This window comes from Artibeus jamaicensis, unplaced genomic scaffold (assembly GCF_021234435.1).
Source record: "Artibeus jamaicensis isolate MK-2021 breed Jamaican fruit bat unplaced genomic scaffold, CSHL_Jam_final scaffold_286, whole genome shotgun sequence".
Lineage (NCBI taxonomy): Eukaryota > Metazoa > Chordata > Mammalia > Chiroptera > Phyllostomidae > Artibeus > Artibeus jamaicensis.
In genome coordinates, this window is record NW_026522034.1 from 6,161,143 (window position 1) to 6,177,056 (window position 15,914).

The 15,914-nt window shown below is 43.4% G+C and overlaps 1 protein-coding gene across 2 annotated transcripts in view; it reads right to left on the minus strand.

The window, feature by feature from the left end:
* THSD4 (thrombospondin type 1 domain containing 4) overlaps nucleotides 1–15,914 on the minus strand; it is a 585,083-nt gene that overhangs the window by 92,224 nt on the left and 476,945 nt on the right. For both annotated transcript variants that reach the window (XM_037137274.2, XM_053656867.1), the window contains one exon: nucleotides 11,208–11,412. In XM_037137274.2, the coding sequence (XP_036993169.2) occupies nucleotides 11,208–11,412 (205 nt within the window). The remainder of the gene's footprint in view (nucleotides 1–11,207; nucleotides 11,413–15,914) is intronic.

Consider the following 15,914-nt stretch of genomic DNA (forward strand, 5'->3'; position numbering starts at 1 on the left):
CAGGTTCCCAAAAGGACCGAACAGAGGGACTAGACAGACACCTGCATGGCAGCATTCCTCACAACAGCCACGCGTGGGAACAACCCAACTGGCTGTCGGCCGATGAACGGTAAGTAAAATGTGGTGTGGACATAAAGAAGAATACGTTTCTGACACAGGCTACAACCTGGGTGAACCTTGAAAGCATTATGATGAGTGAAATAATCCAAACACGAAAGGACAAGTACCGTATCATTCTACTTGAATGAGGTGCCTAGAAGAGTCAAATTCATAAGACAGAAAGTAGAATAGAGGTTCCAGGGGTTTGGGGTAGGGGGCAATGAGAAATGATTATTTATTAGTTATACCTTCTGGGATAATGAGAAATTTCTGGGAAAAGATAGTGGTGACAGTTGTACAACATCATGAATATACTGAATGCTACTGAATTATATGCTTAAAATCATTGAACTGATAAATTTTATGTTTTATATATATTTACCACAATTAAAAATAAAAGAAAAATTCCACATGGTGGTGTTCCATTTCTCCAAATGTTCTACTCTTTTTAAGAGCTGGATATTCTTTTAGATGCTGGTTTCGGAAAAACTCTGCTGATGCAGACGGTGAGTCACCAGATGTAACCATGACGACCAAGTCCAAGGATGCGCAACGGGAGGGAAGGTCACAGGATTTTAACCAAATCTGAGGCCATAGAGGGGTAGGGTCAGAACCGTGTGATGGGGACAAAAAGGCTGTAAGGAATCAGGACAAATCTTTGTTCTAATGATGGGGCGAGGGAGGCTCAGGTTCTCCACTGCCCCCAGCCACAGCTGATTTGTCAGTGACCGTGGGCATGCATGTAGAACGCAGGTCCTGAGGAAGGGCTGCGCCTGGATTTGGTTCCTGACTCAACCACTCATGTACACTGGTTGCCTCCGCAGGCCCATCACCTGTGCTGGGCTCAGGGTCTGCAGCTGTAAACACAGATGCCGACCCCAGCAACCCTGGCCCCGTCCCACTGTGTGAGTGCTGGACCACAGTAAGGAGGCACGCCCAGGTTTCCCACAGCCGGTGAGTAACACAGGACTCCGGTGCCACGAGCGAGGTTTACAGACCCCCGAACGGGCTGCACAGCGCTGTGTGGCCACAGGAGAGCCAGGGCTGCCTGGGTTTCTGGACCCCCACTGCCAGCACAGCTGCTAGCACATGGAGGGGCCTCGAGAGAAGGCACGTCTAAGGCTGGCCTGCCTGTCTCCAAGGAGAGCACAGCCTAACTGGAGAGAGCAGACATCCAAATAGAGAAGCAGCCATACAGTGTGGTAGGTGTCAAACTGGAGACACAGTCAAAGTCCTAGGGGAATCCAAAGAAAACTCTTACTCTCTCTGCTTTTTCTCTTCTGTATCTTCTATTTTTCTGCCATGTACTGAGAAAGCAAGCAAGGATTCTAAACGCCAGAGAGGCAGGCTACATGAAGGCGTTTTAAGCTAGAACTTCTGTTGCTGGGGCTGCAACCGGGGGCCCAGGGCCAACAGGTGGAGGGAAATATTGAAGGTAAACTGAAGGAGGGGGCTTGGATTAGAAACTAAGAATTCAGAGTGAGCCGATAAATTCAAACACAGTGGTAGATAAAATAGTCATTCTAATAACACCATAGACATTTATTATTGCTTTTTGGACACCATTCTGTGGAATGGTGAAATCTGGCCTGTGGAAGTTTAGCATCAAAAGGATCTTAGTGCTCGCAGAGGCCAGGGTTTCTCATCTGAGCACGACTGATATTTGGACTGGGTAATTCTTTGTTGTGGGCTGTGGTGTGCACTGTAAGATGTTTCTCAGTATCCTTGGACTTTCTTTGCCAGATATTAGTAGGAACCCCACCCCTGTCGCAGTTGCAGCCCCCCATTTGATCTTTTACCCTGAAAGGACATTGGAATCCCCTAGGGACTGTTAAAAAATCCTGATACTCAAACTGCCCAGAACTAATTACATCTGTGGGTAGGAGCCAGGCATCGGCATATTTCAAGGAGGCTTCGGACAGCATGCCTCCTGTGATTCCAATATGCAGCCTGAAAGAGAACAACTGATCTAGGGAGATAAGGAAACTAACAGTTACTGAACACCTCTAAGATGCTAGATATTTACATTCGTATCTCACTTAAAGCCAACAGTTCAGGAAATGACAATTGTTTTCCTATTTTACTGATGAGAAAAGTGAATCTCAGGAAAAGTTAAGGCACTTGTCCAAGGGCATCCCAGACGAAAATGGTAGCTGGGCAGAGGGCAGCTTCAACGGAAGTGCTGGGCGGGCCATGGAAGTCAAGGCCAAACCCTGGAGGCTCCCTGGGAGGGAAAGCAGAGGAACGCCACTGACAGGATGCAGTCTGGGTCTAGACGCGGGGTCGGAAATTTATGCCCCAGGGAAACCATTTTCTGATTAGAAGGAGTCAGCACAGGGGAGATGCTGAACCCACATGCCCATTTTGCTTCTCCTGTTGTTCTGCTGGGAAGAAGGAACAACCCCAAGACACAGTGGGAGCAGAAGCCATAAGGACACACAGTAGGGCGGGCAACTGGGTCAGGTAGGCAGGCGTTGGGCCCCTGAGAAGAAATGTGTAAAATTTCACACTTAAGCCAGCATGATCCTGAGGCTTCTGAAGTGGGGTTGTCAAGAGGGCTGTTCTCCGTTTCACCAGCACAAGGAAAACTAATTCGGCTAAGCTGTCATTCATGAATATTGGAGTCTTGAGATAAGGTAGGGAAAATACGTATTAAACACTTTTCATGCTGGATGCTTCATGATTATTATCCTATTGAATCCTTGCACACATTTAAAAGAGAGTGGATTTGATTCTTCTCTGTCTGCCCAATGCTCACAGACTCAGAGGACACTGAGCAGACGGCCCAGCACACTGAGGTCTGCCCGTTCGAAGGAAAGGCCTGTTGCCATTCATCCACCAAACCAGTGTTACATGAAGTGTTACAGGGGGAAGAGAAAGAAGGAAGGAGAAGAAGAAGGAAGAAGGAAGAAAGAAGAAGAAGAAGAAGGAGAAGAAGAAGAGGAGGAGGAGGAGGAGATAACATAAATAATATAATAGTAATAAATACGTATCTATCCACAATTAAATCTAAAAAACAAAATAAATGAACAAGCAGAACACAAACAGATTCATAGATACAGAGAACATTTTGAGAGTTACCAGATTGGGGGAGGGTGTTGGACGGATGGGAAGAAAAGGTGAGGTATTAAGAAGTACATGTGGGTAGTTACACAATGGTCATGGGGCTGTAAAGTACACAAAGGGAATACAGTCAATAAAATTCTAATAACTATGTATGGTATCAGATGTGTACAAGATTTATCAGGATAATCATCAAGTTATATAATAACTAGTTGCTGCAGTGTACACTGAAACTAATATAATGTATGTCACCTGCAATAGAAAAAAATAATTTAAAAAAAAGAATCGGGAAGGTAATTGCCCTGGTCTATTCCGGCTGCTTTAACAAAATTTTGCAGACTGGGTGGCTTATAAGCAACAGAAATTTATTTCTTAAAGTTCCAGGGGTTGCAAGGTAGAGTAAGTCCTCAGTTAATGTCATCGATAGGTTTTGAGACTTTAAGTGAAACAACGTATAACAAAACCATTTTTATAGGTTAATTGATATAAACCAGTCTTTAGTTCCTGTGGCATCTCATCAATGTTACAACGAAGCAACACTGAACAAAACGACCCTATCTGAGGACCTTCTGTACAAGATAAAGGTGCTGGCAGGTTCCGCGCCTGGTGAGAGCCTGCAGCCTAGAAGGCTGTCTTCTCCCTGTAACCTCACAGGGCAGAAGGAGGGATCCCCCCCCCAGCCTCTCTAATGAGGGCTCTGCCCTCCCTAACCACCGAGTCACCTCCCAAGTGCCCCACCTCCAAATACCACCACCTTGGGCGGCAGGATCTGAACAAATGAATTTGGGGGGATATAAACATTCGGCGCATTATAGTAACTGGAGGAAACCCACTTATGCACCTATAATAAGCAAATATCCATTAATTCAAAAAATACAAATCTACAACTAAGGATCGTTGGACAGTATTACCAAAACAAAGGCAAGTCCCAGTAGACATTCTAGTTGCAGAAAGAAAGTTCCTTATTTTGATAACAGATATCTCTGGGAAACTTCAGCAAACATCTGTCAGAAGCATTCCCACGGTCAGGAACAAGATAAGGAAGTCCACTGTCGCCAGTGGTTATTCTAAACCTTTTTAGAGGTTTGCCCCTAAGTGCAACAGGACGAGAAAGAAGTAAGAGGTAGGATACTACAAAGGAGGAATACATTATTATTATCCGTAGATAATTTAGATTTTTCACCTATAGAATCCATATCAAATAACTGAAAAGCTAGTAGAATTGTTAAAAGCGTCTAGCAAAAACCCCACCCCCACCCCACCCCCATTTTATTTGCCAATGAGTATGAGCATATACATAGAATATAGGTAGAATGTATAGAATGTATACATAAAATACATAGAGAAAAGACTGTGCCTGGATTTGGTTCCTGACTCATCACACGTACATACATACATACATACATACATACAGTTACTTAATGTACAAAATTAATATATAAAATAAACTGACAACATACAATACTGTGACTTATTGGCAAAACAATGGGAAAAAATCTTATACCATATTATCAAAAACTATAAAATATCTAGGAATAAACCTAATAAAACACGTGCAAAGTCTAGATAAAGAAATATTATTAAACAACATAAAGTGGGGAGTCATACTACGCTCTGAAATCAAGAGTCAATATTGAGAAGACATTTTTGTCTTCAAATGAATCCATAGGTTTATTGCAATTTCAGTTAAAATCTCAACAGAAGTTTTATGGATTTTAAAGAGTATGTAGAGCAAATATGAGATGATTTAGGAAAATAGGTGTCTGTGTAAAGAGCTGGGTGGGGGAAGAGAGATGACCTACCAAAGAATAAAACGTGTAAAACTACAGTAACAAAAACAATGTGGTTCTGAGGCGGAAAGTGACAAGTCAACCAGAGAACCTGGGCTGAGAGCCCGCCAGTGTATCTACACATATTTGAACTGAATACATGGTGGGTGTGGCATTTCCAACTGGTGGGAGAAATTTCACAAACTGTGGATTTATTTAATTTCCTACCTCACACCACACACAAAAACTTCAAGATGGTTTTAATATTTAAGTACACAAAGGTGACTATAAAAGTAGTAGAAGAAAATATTAGAGAGAATAATTTTATAATATTGGAGGTGGGCAGGTCATTCTAGACAAGACAAAAATAAAAAAGATGGACGGATTTGACTAAAAAGATTTAAAGTTTTTATACAGAATAATAGATATCATAAGGAGAGGAGAAACACAAGCTAAAGGCTAATATACGTGTAAGATGAAAATGGTTATTATTTATAACACATGAGTTCTTAAAATCAATGAGAAAACTACAAACACAATTTAAAAATAGAAAATTCATAGGAGTACAAATAATGATAAAAATGAGTGGTCATAATGTGTAAATAAAAAGATATACTAAAAATGAGGTACATTAATAATATTTAGTGTGGGTGAGGTGAAAGGGTTCTTTTGTGTATTTTTGGTGGGGGCATAAATCATTACGACTACTTTGGAGAGGAGTTTCGCTCTATCACTCAGATTTTCAAGTGTTCATTCCATCTGACCTGCAAGTTCTATTTCTAGGAGTCTATCCTACAGAAATATTTATACAAGCTTGAAAAGATATATGCATTTGGATATTCATGGAATCATTACTTGTTAGAGAACATTTAAGTGTTCTTTTCTAGAAACAATTTTTCCAGTTATTTATCTTGGGTTTTCTCTTTCATGCAATAAGCTTGAAAATAATGTCTATTGATTCTTGGCTGTCCATTGCTATTGTTTTCAGTTAGCCATCGGCATTTTGGACAGAGCGAGAAGGCTACCCGAGACCTCTGCACCCACGGGCAGAGCCTGTTAGCAGGCCACGCTCTGCAGTGTGGGGCCATGGGGAGCCAGTCCCGGTGCTCCTCCCCCTCCAGTTCTGGAGTGAAGACTGGGGTCTTGGACACCAGAGCTCCCACCTGTGCCTGAGTGACTTTCAGCTTTGGACAAGGTGGTAGATGCCAGCATTCTGAAAGTGTGTGGTGGGGTGCCTGTTGATAGACATGTTGTTTTCACCATTCCCCCTTTTTCTCCTATCCCACTCTCCATTTTACTTGCTGCCCCCAAGACTCAGAGGCCCCTCGGGCTCTGTATGCAGGCCAGCTGCTCCCTACCACAGTGCCCTCTGCCACCCAGTCTCAAATTTCCTCTACTTGAGTACGGAACACTCTTCCAGAAATTTGTTAAGCCATTTAACAGATGCCCCTCCCCTCCTGTCTTCTTGACTGCTGTGGGTTATATCTTTTCTTATTCCTTTAGCATCATTTTGATGGGATCTTGGGAGGAAGGGGAGAAAATGTCATGTACCCTGTCTGCCATCTTGAACCAAAAATCTAAAGTATTACAGATTTGTAGTCTTAGAAAATTGGAGACAATCTAAACATCCCTCGATAGGGAAATACTTCATTGGTGTCACATCCATTGTATGGCGTATTCTACACTCAAAACAGAATGAACGAGCTTTGTGTGGATTCATATAAGAATACCATGATATAGTGTTAAAGAAGCAAATTGCAAAAAGTGTGTGCAGTAATATCAACTTCAGAAGATATGGATTTACTTGCACTTTTCCAAAGGACTAGAAGATACCCACTGAATTGTTTAGAGTGGTTATTTATCTCTGTCTTTCCACTTGACAGCAGTGGACCAAGAATGGGGTTGATGTGAAGGAGGAATTTTATCTTTTTGCTCTGTATTGTCTGTACTGTCCAAAATTTTACAATGCTTATGGAAAAATCTTTGGGGTTACTTGTCATACAAATACAAGACATCATGTTAAAATTCTCCAATCTTTCCTATATAGAGAGCTGCTCGATTAATAAGTTAAATAAAGGATGACCCATGACATTCAATATTTAAAAAGTGGATCATTATTCTTATTGTTTAAAATGTTTAAGAAAATGTACCTAAAAGTAAAGATATTGCCAGTTTATTTTTAAAAGCTTACAGACTTTAGAAAAACCCTTTCCAAGTCTAAGACTCTACAAGGATGTGACGTGTTGGTACGCAGACACGTTCTGTAGAACCAGGTTTTGGTTGGCAGGCCTCTGTGCCCGATTTCTTAACTGGTACATAATGACATTAGTAAACTGAGCTGGCTAAACTATGCCAAACTTGGATATTTCAGCTAAAATAATTTTATATCTTATTATTAAGGAAGGGGCAAGTAATATGTAAAATGTCAATCATTCTAATACAATTAGATTAAACTTGTTATTTCCAAAGAGAGCTGTTCTGAATAACTTATGTGCAAAAGGAAAATGCATAGCTTACCACAGATATAGGGGTTCCAAAGTCTTTTTCATTAAAAAAAATCTAGGAATCTATAAACCGCCAACTAGACTATCTTTTAGAGCATGTGAACAAATTCCAATTAACCATGCCATTGAAAAGTGGAGTTCAATTCTGTAGCATTTCATTGGTTTCTAACCTAAAATGAGGCAAACATCCTATCTCCTGAAATCCGTGCACCATTCAATGTCATGGTTTCTCCAGCTTTGCTCAGAGAAACACAAAATACTGAGCTGGCTTGTCTTCCCTGCTCTGTGCGGCCCAGTCCCTCTGTGGGTTATGGCAGGGCCGGAGCACAGTCCTTCAGAACCTGAGTCCAGCAGGTCCAGTTATTGATGGCCAAGCCAAATGAAACTATAAATTACCACTTACCTATTAGCCAAAGTTTTGGTGTACATGTTTCCTTCTGCTATGTATATTTTGATGTTTAAATTTCAATTTTCATAGCCTAAGTCTCTAACTGCATCTTTAGTAACTAACCCACCAAATCTCTTTTTTCTTTTGAAGCAAACAAAATAAGGAATGCCCAGTTTTAAGTTTCAGAGATGACCATGGATGTACAACTGCTTGGAGACTAAGTGCCATATATTCATATCACATGACTACTGTTATTAACCAGGTGAGTGGCTTAGGCTCATTTACATACCGAGGGTTAAAAAAACCCTTTTCAAATGAGGTGATTAGAACCATCCTCTCCAGCACAAGACAAGTTCTTCTGTTTTTACAGAAATCTACTTTTCACCCCTATCAAGCTTAGAGAGCCACTCATTAAAAAATACAGATTGTTTCACAGGGGAGTTTTGGTTTGTATCGCAAATAACTAAAGGTGACTCAGGAAAACAATAAGGTAACTGAGAAACAAGTTAAAGTTGTACATTTTTAGAAAGCCATGGTGCAAATTTGAGCTATTCATTTCTTCTATATTGCCCATTCTGCAGGACGAATGTACGCAAACAGCCAAATAAATTACATGAACCAAGTTAAATTTTATACAAATACAGTTTACATAGCCAGAAATTGCAAGGTAAGAAAACCCAACTTTCATCATTACCTGGAATATTGTGGGGAAACCCACCACTTATATGTAAAAAATGTTTCAATGTTTGGAATTGTGTAATGTAAAGAATAGTTACTGGGCAGTTCAAAGACAGCCAGGCAGACCTGTGCTCTAATGGCTTACATATATAATCTTAAGCAATCTTAACGCAATTTTAACTTTTACGATACACAGGTTTCACAGGACAGAAGGTGTCCTGTACGATACACAGGACAGAAGGACAGTTGGATAGGTACAGAGAATACCTGTGATGGGAAAAGGACCATCCCAACCCCTGTGCACCTTAAAAGGGTGAATTTTATTGGGTGTGAATTATATCTCAATAAAAACCAGAGTTAAAAAGAGTATCCCAGGTGATGCGTATGTCCCACAGGCAGAATCTCCTGTTCGCCACACCAGGCCTTCCCTTCACTATATAGAGCTTGCTCTGCATTTCTGCTCTTTTTCCTTTGCCCATGTGACCTCATGTAATATTTCCATAGACGCTGAATTTCTCATTTCCTTCCCACCCCCACATCATGGGCATAGGAAGTTTAACTCAACTTTCTTTCTCTCTTTTTTAAAATTTTTTTAATAAATTGTTGTTCAAGTACAGTTTTCTGCGTTTCCCCCCCCACCCCAGCCCACCCCCCTAGCCCTCCCCACCTCCCTCCTGTTTCCATCCCCCCCTGTTATCGTCCATGTGTCCTTTGTAATTGATCCTGCAAACTCCTCACCCTTTCCCCCTGAAAGTCCCTCCCCTCTCCCCTCTGGTCACTGTCAGCCTGTTCTCAATTTCAGTGTCTTTGGTTATATTTTCCTCACTTTCTGAATCACCCTGCCATTCACTTGGAGTACTTTCATTCTCCTGTCTCAACACCTTCTTCCGGGGGAGATGGAATTTGTTGATATCATAAAGCTTTGACTACTATTCTCTGAGACAAAAAGAAAGCGAGTGAATATTTGTCAAATGCTAACAAACGCCAGGGGCTCTGCTGGGTCCTGAATATCTGTTGTCCTATTGCTTCTCATCACTTAAAAGGTCAGGATTCTCATTCCATACACTAGATGGAGACAATGAGCAGTTTCCACTCAGACATCCAGTGGACATTCACCCAGGACATGGTTCGGAGGGCACAGCTTTAAAAATCACTTATTGAATAGGACTAGTTCAAGTCAAGGAAAACTTACTACAATATAACACAAAGCTTATAAAAAGTGGCACTGTTTGTTGGAGCATTTGAACACAATGACACTTCAAATAATCCCCTAAAGAACCCTTCCCATTCTAGGAGACTGGATGTTTATGGAGACGTGAGCTAATAGTACAAAAGAAAGGAGGAAACTCACAAAGACTATTTTTTGCAACTAAAAACAACACACAAATGATTCAGTGGGAACCTATAGGCTTATTGCCACATTGAAGGCTCCAGGGTTTGCCAGAGCCGATGACATGGCTTTCCAGATCGACTGGGCTTGTCCCAGAGTTCCATCTGCCATCCCTTCCTCTTCCTCCCAGTAAAACTAAGTGAGGCTAATTCCGATTGCATTTGACTGGGCGGAGAAAGAACTGCTGCAGTACCTGGAGTTCTCGGTGATCTCGATACTCGAAATTTGCCAAGTGAAGGATCTCTCAGCTGCTGCAGCCATGGACTGCGGCATGGCTGGTGCTCTTCTGGAAGGACTCGGCTCTGAGAACTGCTCCTGGGCCTTGTCTCCTGGTACACCGTCATGCTTGGACAGAGACTGCCTGGGTTCAGATCCCAGCGCTCCCTCTTCCTTGCTGAGTATCTCCCTGTGCCTGCTTCCCTCTCTATAAAATGCAGATGGGAACAGCTCCTATCCCTTAAGGCTGTCGAGTGTTCAATGCCTGGCACGAGTCTGTGCTATTTATTTATGTATATATGTATTTATGTTTATTTTTTTATTGTTTTCAAGTATAATTGTCTCCATTTTTAATTCCTGTGAAATAAGTAATTAAAAATAAAACCGATATTGTTTATTAAAAGACTTTAAAAAATTGCTTTCCTTATAGTATTTTGTTAACTGACTTGTACATGCTGACTTGAATTAGAAAGTGGTAAAAATTAATTCGCAAGACCTCAATTGTTTTGCATAAAATGCAATCAGCCAGAAACTTAGAAATCCACAAAGATTTCCTTTTGCAGGAAAATAGGTTAAAGTGGCCTCTCATTATTGACAATATTGGTCAACATGATTGCTGAGTGTCTCTACAGTTATTCAGGAGATACGAGCATACTGCTGCCCCAGGCAGATGAAGGAGAAAGAAGAGAAGCATGGCTTTTGCTTTAGACGCCCAAGGAGTGAAGGTCCCCATAGGATCATCGACTGCCCTGGCCACCTCACAGTCCCCAGAACAAAGACTGACAGATTTCATCTTTTCAAAGACCTTCCCCTGTCTCACAGAGGCAATTTAGCCTGCTATGGAATTCATAACCATGTTTCTCTTGGAAAGAAAAAAAGCATGGTTTACTTGTGTAAATATTAAACATTACTTGCAATGAGGATTTTTTAAACGTTCGCCACCCAAGCAGCTCATTGCAAGTGGAAGGCAGTGCTCTGTCATTCCCGGTGACCTCCTGTGTCTGAGGACCTTTGCACATTGCTGTGCCCACCTCACCATCCTGGAGGAAATACGGCACTGGAGTGATGGACGGTTTCCTCCCGAAAAAGACCAAGCTTACCCAAGTAGTTGTTGCTCTTGTGCATCTCGGTGATGTTGATTTTTGTGGCTCCTTGGGGAATCTCAACCACGCGGTGGTAGCCCAGGCTGGTGAGGGCGTGTTTGAACACGCCCGACACAACCTGACAGCCCGTGTTATCGCCTCCACACACCCCGCACTTGTCCACTACTTTGTCCGAGCCTAGGTAGTCGTCACAGCCGATGCTCTGCAAAGAGGTGGAAAACAGAAGACTCTTGTAGCATCTATCAGGGGCAGCCGGGGGAGGGGGGAGAGGGCTGGACATCTAGTGGTGGGACTTGGACTGACCCTCCTCTCGCCCCATTCAATTCCTGCAGATGAGAAGTTCATGTCTCCCTTCACTCAACCGGTATTCACGGAGCACCCACTCTGGGCAAGGACATCGTGCGAAATGTACATTCTAGGGGGTGGGTGGGGACACAGACAGGAAACAAGACAAGTAAAAAAAAATAGTGTGTTTGGTGGTGGTAAGTGAGCAGAAGAATAATGCAGGAAAACGGGACAGGGAGCACGTAGGGTACAAATACTCATCAAACAGGTTGGACAGAGATGTTGTTCCGAACACCCACCCTCTGTTGGACTCGAACAGGGAAGAGGCTGGGCCGTGTTAGGGTTTTTATACAAGGAAGTTCTTTGGGACCATGACAAGTGCTATACCTAAAACTAGGGTTTGTCTTCAAGTCTCCTGTTCTAAATGACTTGATTCTACAAACACTTAGAGAAGTACCCCCAGAAGGCATGTTCTCAGGCCCAGTTTCCTAGGAAATTAAGGTAATTTGGTTGAGATCTGGGCCCCCACTTGTCGCCGTGGCTCCGAGGAGCTAAGCACCAGAACTTCTGCTTGGCTCCCCAAAGCACTTCCCCAGGGCAGCGAGCGCAGGGAAGAAGGGCCAGAAGCATCGGCAAACCGGATGACACACGTCTAAATAAGGGGCACACAAGGAGAGTATAGGCGGTCTCGTCGGCCTTTAAAGGAACTCTGACTTCCCTGCATTTCATCCCCCAAAGGCTCTCCCATTTCTCATTCCAAGATCTTTTTGCTTTATCTGCCCCCTCCCCATTCATGGTTCCGTGAGGCAGTTTTATTTTGCATTAAAAAGTTAAACCTTGGATCGGAATAGAATGGTCTTCATGGAATCCTTTTCCACTCCTGGAATTGATGCTCCTGAACCCGCAACAGGGACACATGACCTGAGCAAAGAACCCTGTCACCTTCCCCAGGAGATGGAGTCGGTGGATTGTACTCTGGACAATGCAATACTTGGTGATAGAATTATTTCACTGAGGAGCGGGACTAAAGAATGATACTTGAAATCAGAATGAAATTCTAAAACTTGAGACACATGTTTGCTGAATACAGGTTTGTATTGGTTTTTGAATTCTAATAATCAGACCTTGTCTCGGGGGGCAAAGTGGTCAACAAACCATTCCGAGTCCACTTCGGACTTTGTTAAACAACCCTGGGTCTGTGCACCTGGGTCCTATGGGTCAAGCTGAACAGGCAGAGTCTAGGCAGGTGTTCATTCTTTCCCCTCCAATTCACGTTTGATTGACACCTTTCCACAGGCACCACGGGTCTGCATTATTATTTCCATATTCTGAGTGCACATTAGTCCATCAGTAACCACTGATCTCTCTTCACAAATACCTTCTCTGCAAAACATTATTTCTGACAATAACAGAACATTATCTCAATACATTCATCCGCATCCAATTAACTTTTCAAAATGCCATGTTTGCTCGAATAGTTCTTGCCCCTGCCCCATGCATATTTTAGCAGAAGTTTTTTAAAAAAGGTTTTGTGTGCATGATTTCCACCTCCTCAACTCTTCAGTTCTCCTTTGCTTTGAAACAAAAACATGCCACCACCAACAGAGATTTTGGAAAGTAGGTCTCATGTTGCTGAAGCAAGATCCTACCAGAATTAAGGAGATGCCTCTGCCTGTCACTGATGGGCAACGGTGACAGAAAGGCTGGTCAGCACCCCCCTCTCCCTGTTTAGTAACATCTCACCCTCCCACTTTTCCCACCGAGGGTCCATTCCTGATACCCCCGACTTGCCTGCCCACTTGCCTGTCCCAGACCGAGCTCATTCTCACGGGGCACTCCAAGTAAAGGGAATAAAGTGCATGGGGGCACAGAGGTAAGAATGAACACTTAGAAAGTAAGAAGTAGGAAAGACTGACATGCCATTGCTGGGAGGGATGAAATGAGGCTTCAGCATTCAGCTGAATTTGTCAAGCATCTAGTTCGCCAGGGTGAAGTGTAGGGATTTTGCCCGATGGGATCTGCAGTCACTGGATGTCTGAAGAAGGGGAGGGCAATGCTCAGATTCGTTTTTCAGTTTATAACTTGGGCTGAAGCATGGGCGTGTCCTTGAGTGGGGAGGGCCAGCAGTCTAGTGAGTTTCTCTCTTGTGAACAGGGCTTGGGGATATTTCAAGAGTGAATGAGGGCCGCTGAGGATGAGGCAGACATTGCATGCAACTGTCAGCCCTTAACCCAGTTTGGATGGGATGAGCGCAAGGAAATCATGCCACCATGGGTTGCTTCAGACACCCACAGACACACACACAGCGGCATTTTATCTTGTGAAGCAGACATTCTGTTCAAATGTTCTGCACAGTGCAACGGATGCCCGCCCTTGCACCAGACTTCCTGCGCAGCATGGCCACTCTGGGTGAATCTCAACACAGAGATGGAGGGCAGCAGTGCTTCCTGGAAGATGTCCTGTAGCCCGAGGTTGGCTTCAGGGAAATGTATGGCCACATGTGATGCCAAGTACTAAAGGGGTGACCTCCTGTCTCCTCGGGGCCTGGCTCTGGATTCTGAATGTGCAATGTTCACTCCTCAGGAGAAAAATCAGAGCAAGGAGTGTGGGAACCTTCCCTGGGGGAGACAATGGCTGACAGAGTATCCTTCCAGTGTTGTATGGGTTACCCAGGGTCTTCGGGAGATTGGGTTGCCATGGAGTTGCCAAATGCCCTCTGTGCACTTCACAAAGCAGGAAGGACAACTTGGGCTCCTCAGTGAGAACTGGGTAGACAACATACATTCAAGACCTTTATTTTTAGACAATTGCATACCTGACCACTGACCTTTCTCCAGCACGGGGCTCTTGTGAGGATCAGGTGATGCAAAGAGGGAAAGTTTGGATTGCGTGTCCCAGCACGGCATGGCTGAAGAAGTGACCGATGGGCCAGGACCTGAATGACAAGAAGGACCAGCCAAGGAGGATCTAAACTTGCAAACGTGCATTTTCATCACTGATGTGGCTGAGTGACTACATCAGGCAGGTGGGCCAGGAAATCCCAGGCTGAATCAGATTCCAGTTCTGCCTTTGCAAATGCAGGTCTAACTGGGATAATGAGACAGATATATGGACTCATCAGGCAAGAGAAGTCCTGCGTTCTCTAAGTCACGCCGGGCCAGGGTCAACTCTCTTTTAGGAAGTTGTTAATTAGCAACTGGGTACATACAGTCTCGAGAGTGTTGCGACATCCGAGCCTAAACTAGAAAAATGGTGATGGAGTGAAGAGGAGCTGAGGGATGCTTAGTAAGCAAAGTGGACAGGCCTTTGTGACCGACTGGCTGGAGAAGAAGGAGTCTGAATCCTCCTCAGCACCATCATATCCACATTCACAGTCCTTTGAACATATATTTTTCTCATTTGACCTTGAAGGCAATCTGTGATAGTTTTAAAACTTGTAGGAAAGAAATTAGGTAATTGGCCCAAGGCCAATGCTTGCTGACAAGAGCTGCAGCGGAGATTCTAACTGTAATCCCACGCTTTCACCATGATGTAAAAATCCCTCCTCTGACCAAGGCTCAGAGGCCACACTGCAGCTTCTAGCTCCGTTGAAGGAGAAGATAGTGGCAGTGACCTGAGTGCAGAGGAAGAAATTCAAGCACTGTTACTACAGTCCCAGTGAGAGCCGGCCCACGTGTGACTGGCATTCTCCCCTTTCAACATTACGAAGCACCAATCATATACATATCTCCTGCCCATGGCCTGCTTTAGCTCTACATGCTACATACAGTGGGTGATTAAATATTTTTAGCTTATCTTCCTATTATATTAATATATAGTCATAAATTTTTTTAATTTTGATATAGTTTATGACTCACAAAAAGTTGCAAAAATAGGAGTGTTTCAATGACCCTTTTACCCAGCCTCCTGCAATTACAATACCTCATATCAGCACACCACATCATTAAAACCATATATATGTGTGTGTATATATATTCCGTTGCCATCAATCCTTACTTTGATTTTACCACTTTTTCTTGGTGTGCAGTTCTATAAAATTTTATTGCATGTCTAGATTCCTGTACTAGGTTACTTTAAAGCAGCTGGTGTTCTCCAGAACGCAGCCGTGTAATTGATAAGTGGAGCTGACGTCAGTTAGCGGGAGAAGCGGTTGGCAGGATAGAAAGGACGTTGGACTGGGAATCAGAAAACCTGGGTGTAGCCCTGGCTCGGTCCCTCACTGGCTGTGTGAGGCTGGTGGGTCACTTCTCTGTAGGGCTGGAGCTGGAAACATTTTCACCACACCCAGATCTTGGAGGGGATAGTGCCCAGAAGTGAATCCAGCCCGAATTCTGGTTTGTATCTCAGGACACCGCTCAGTTGATTTCTGATGGGTATGACTTAACAGTGCTGGCCTATGTCCCCAAACTCTCTCAGAGT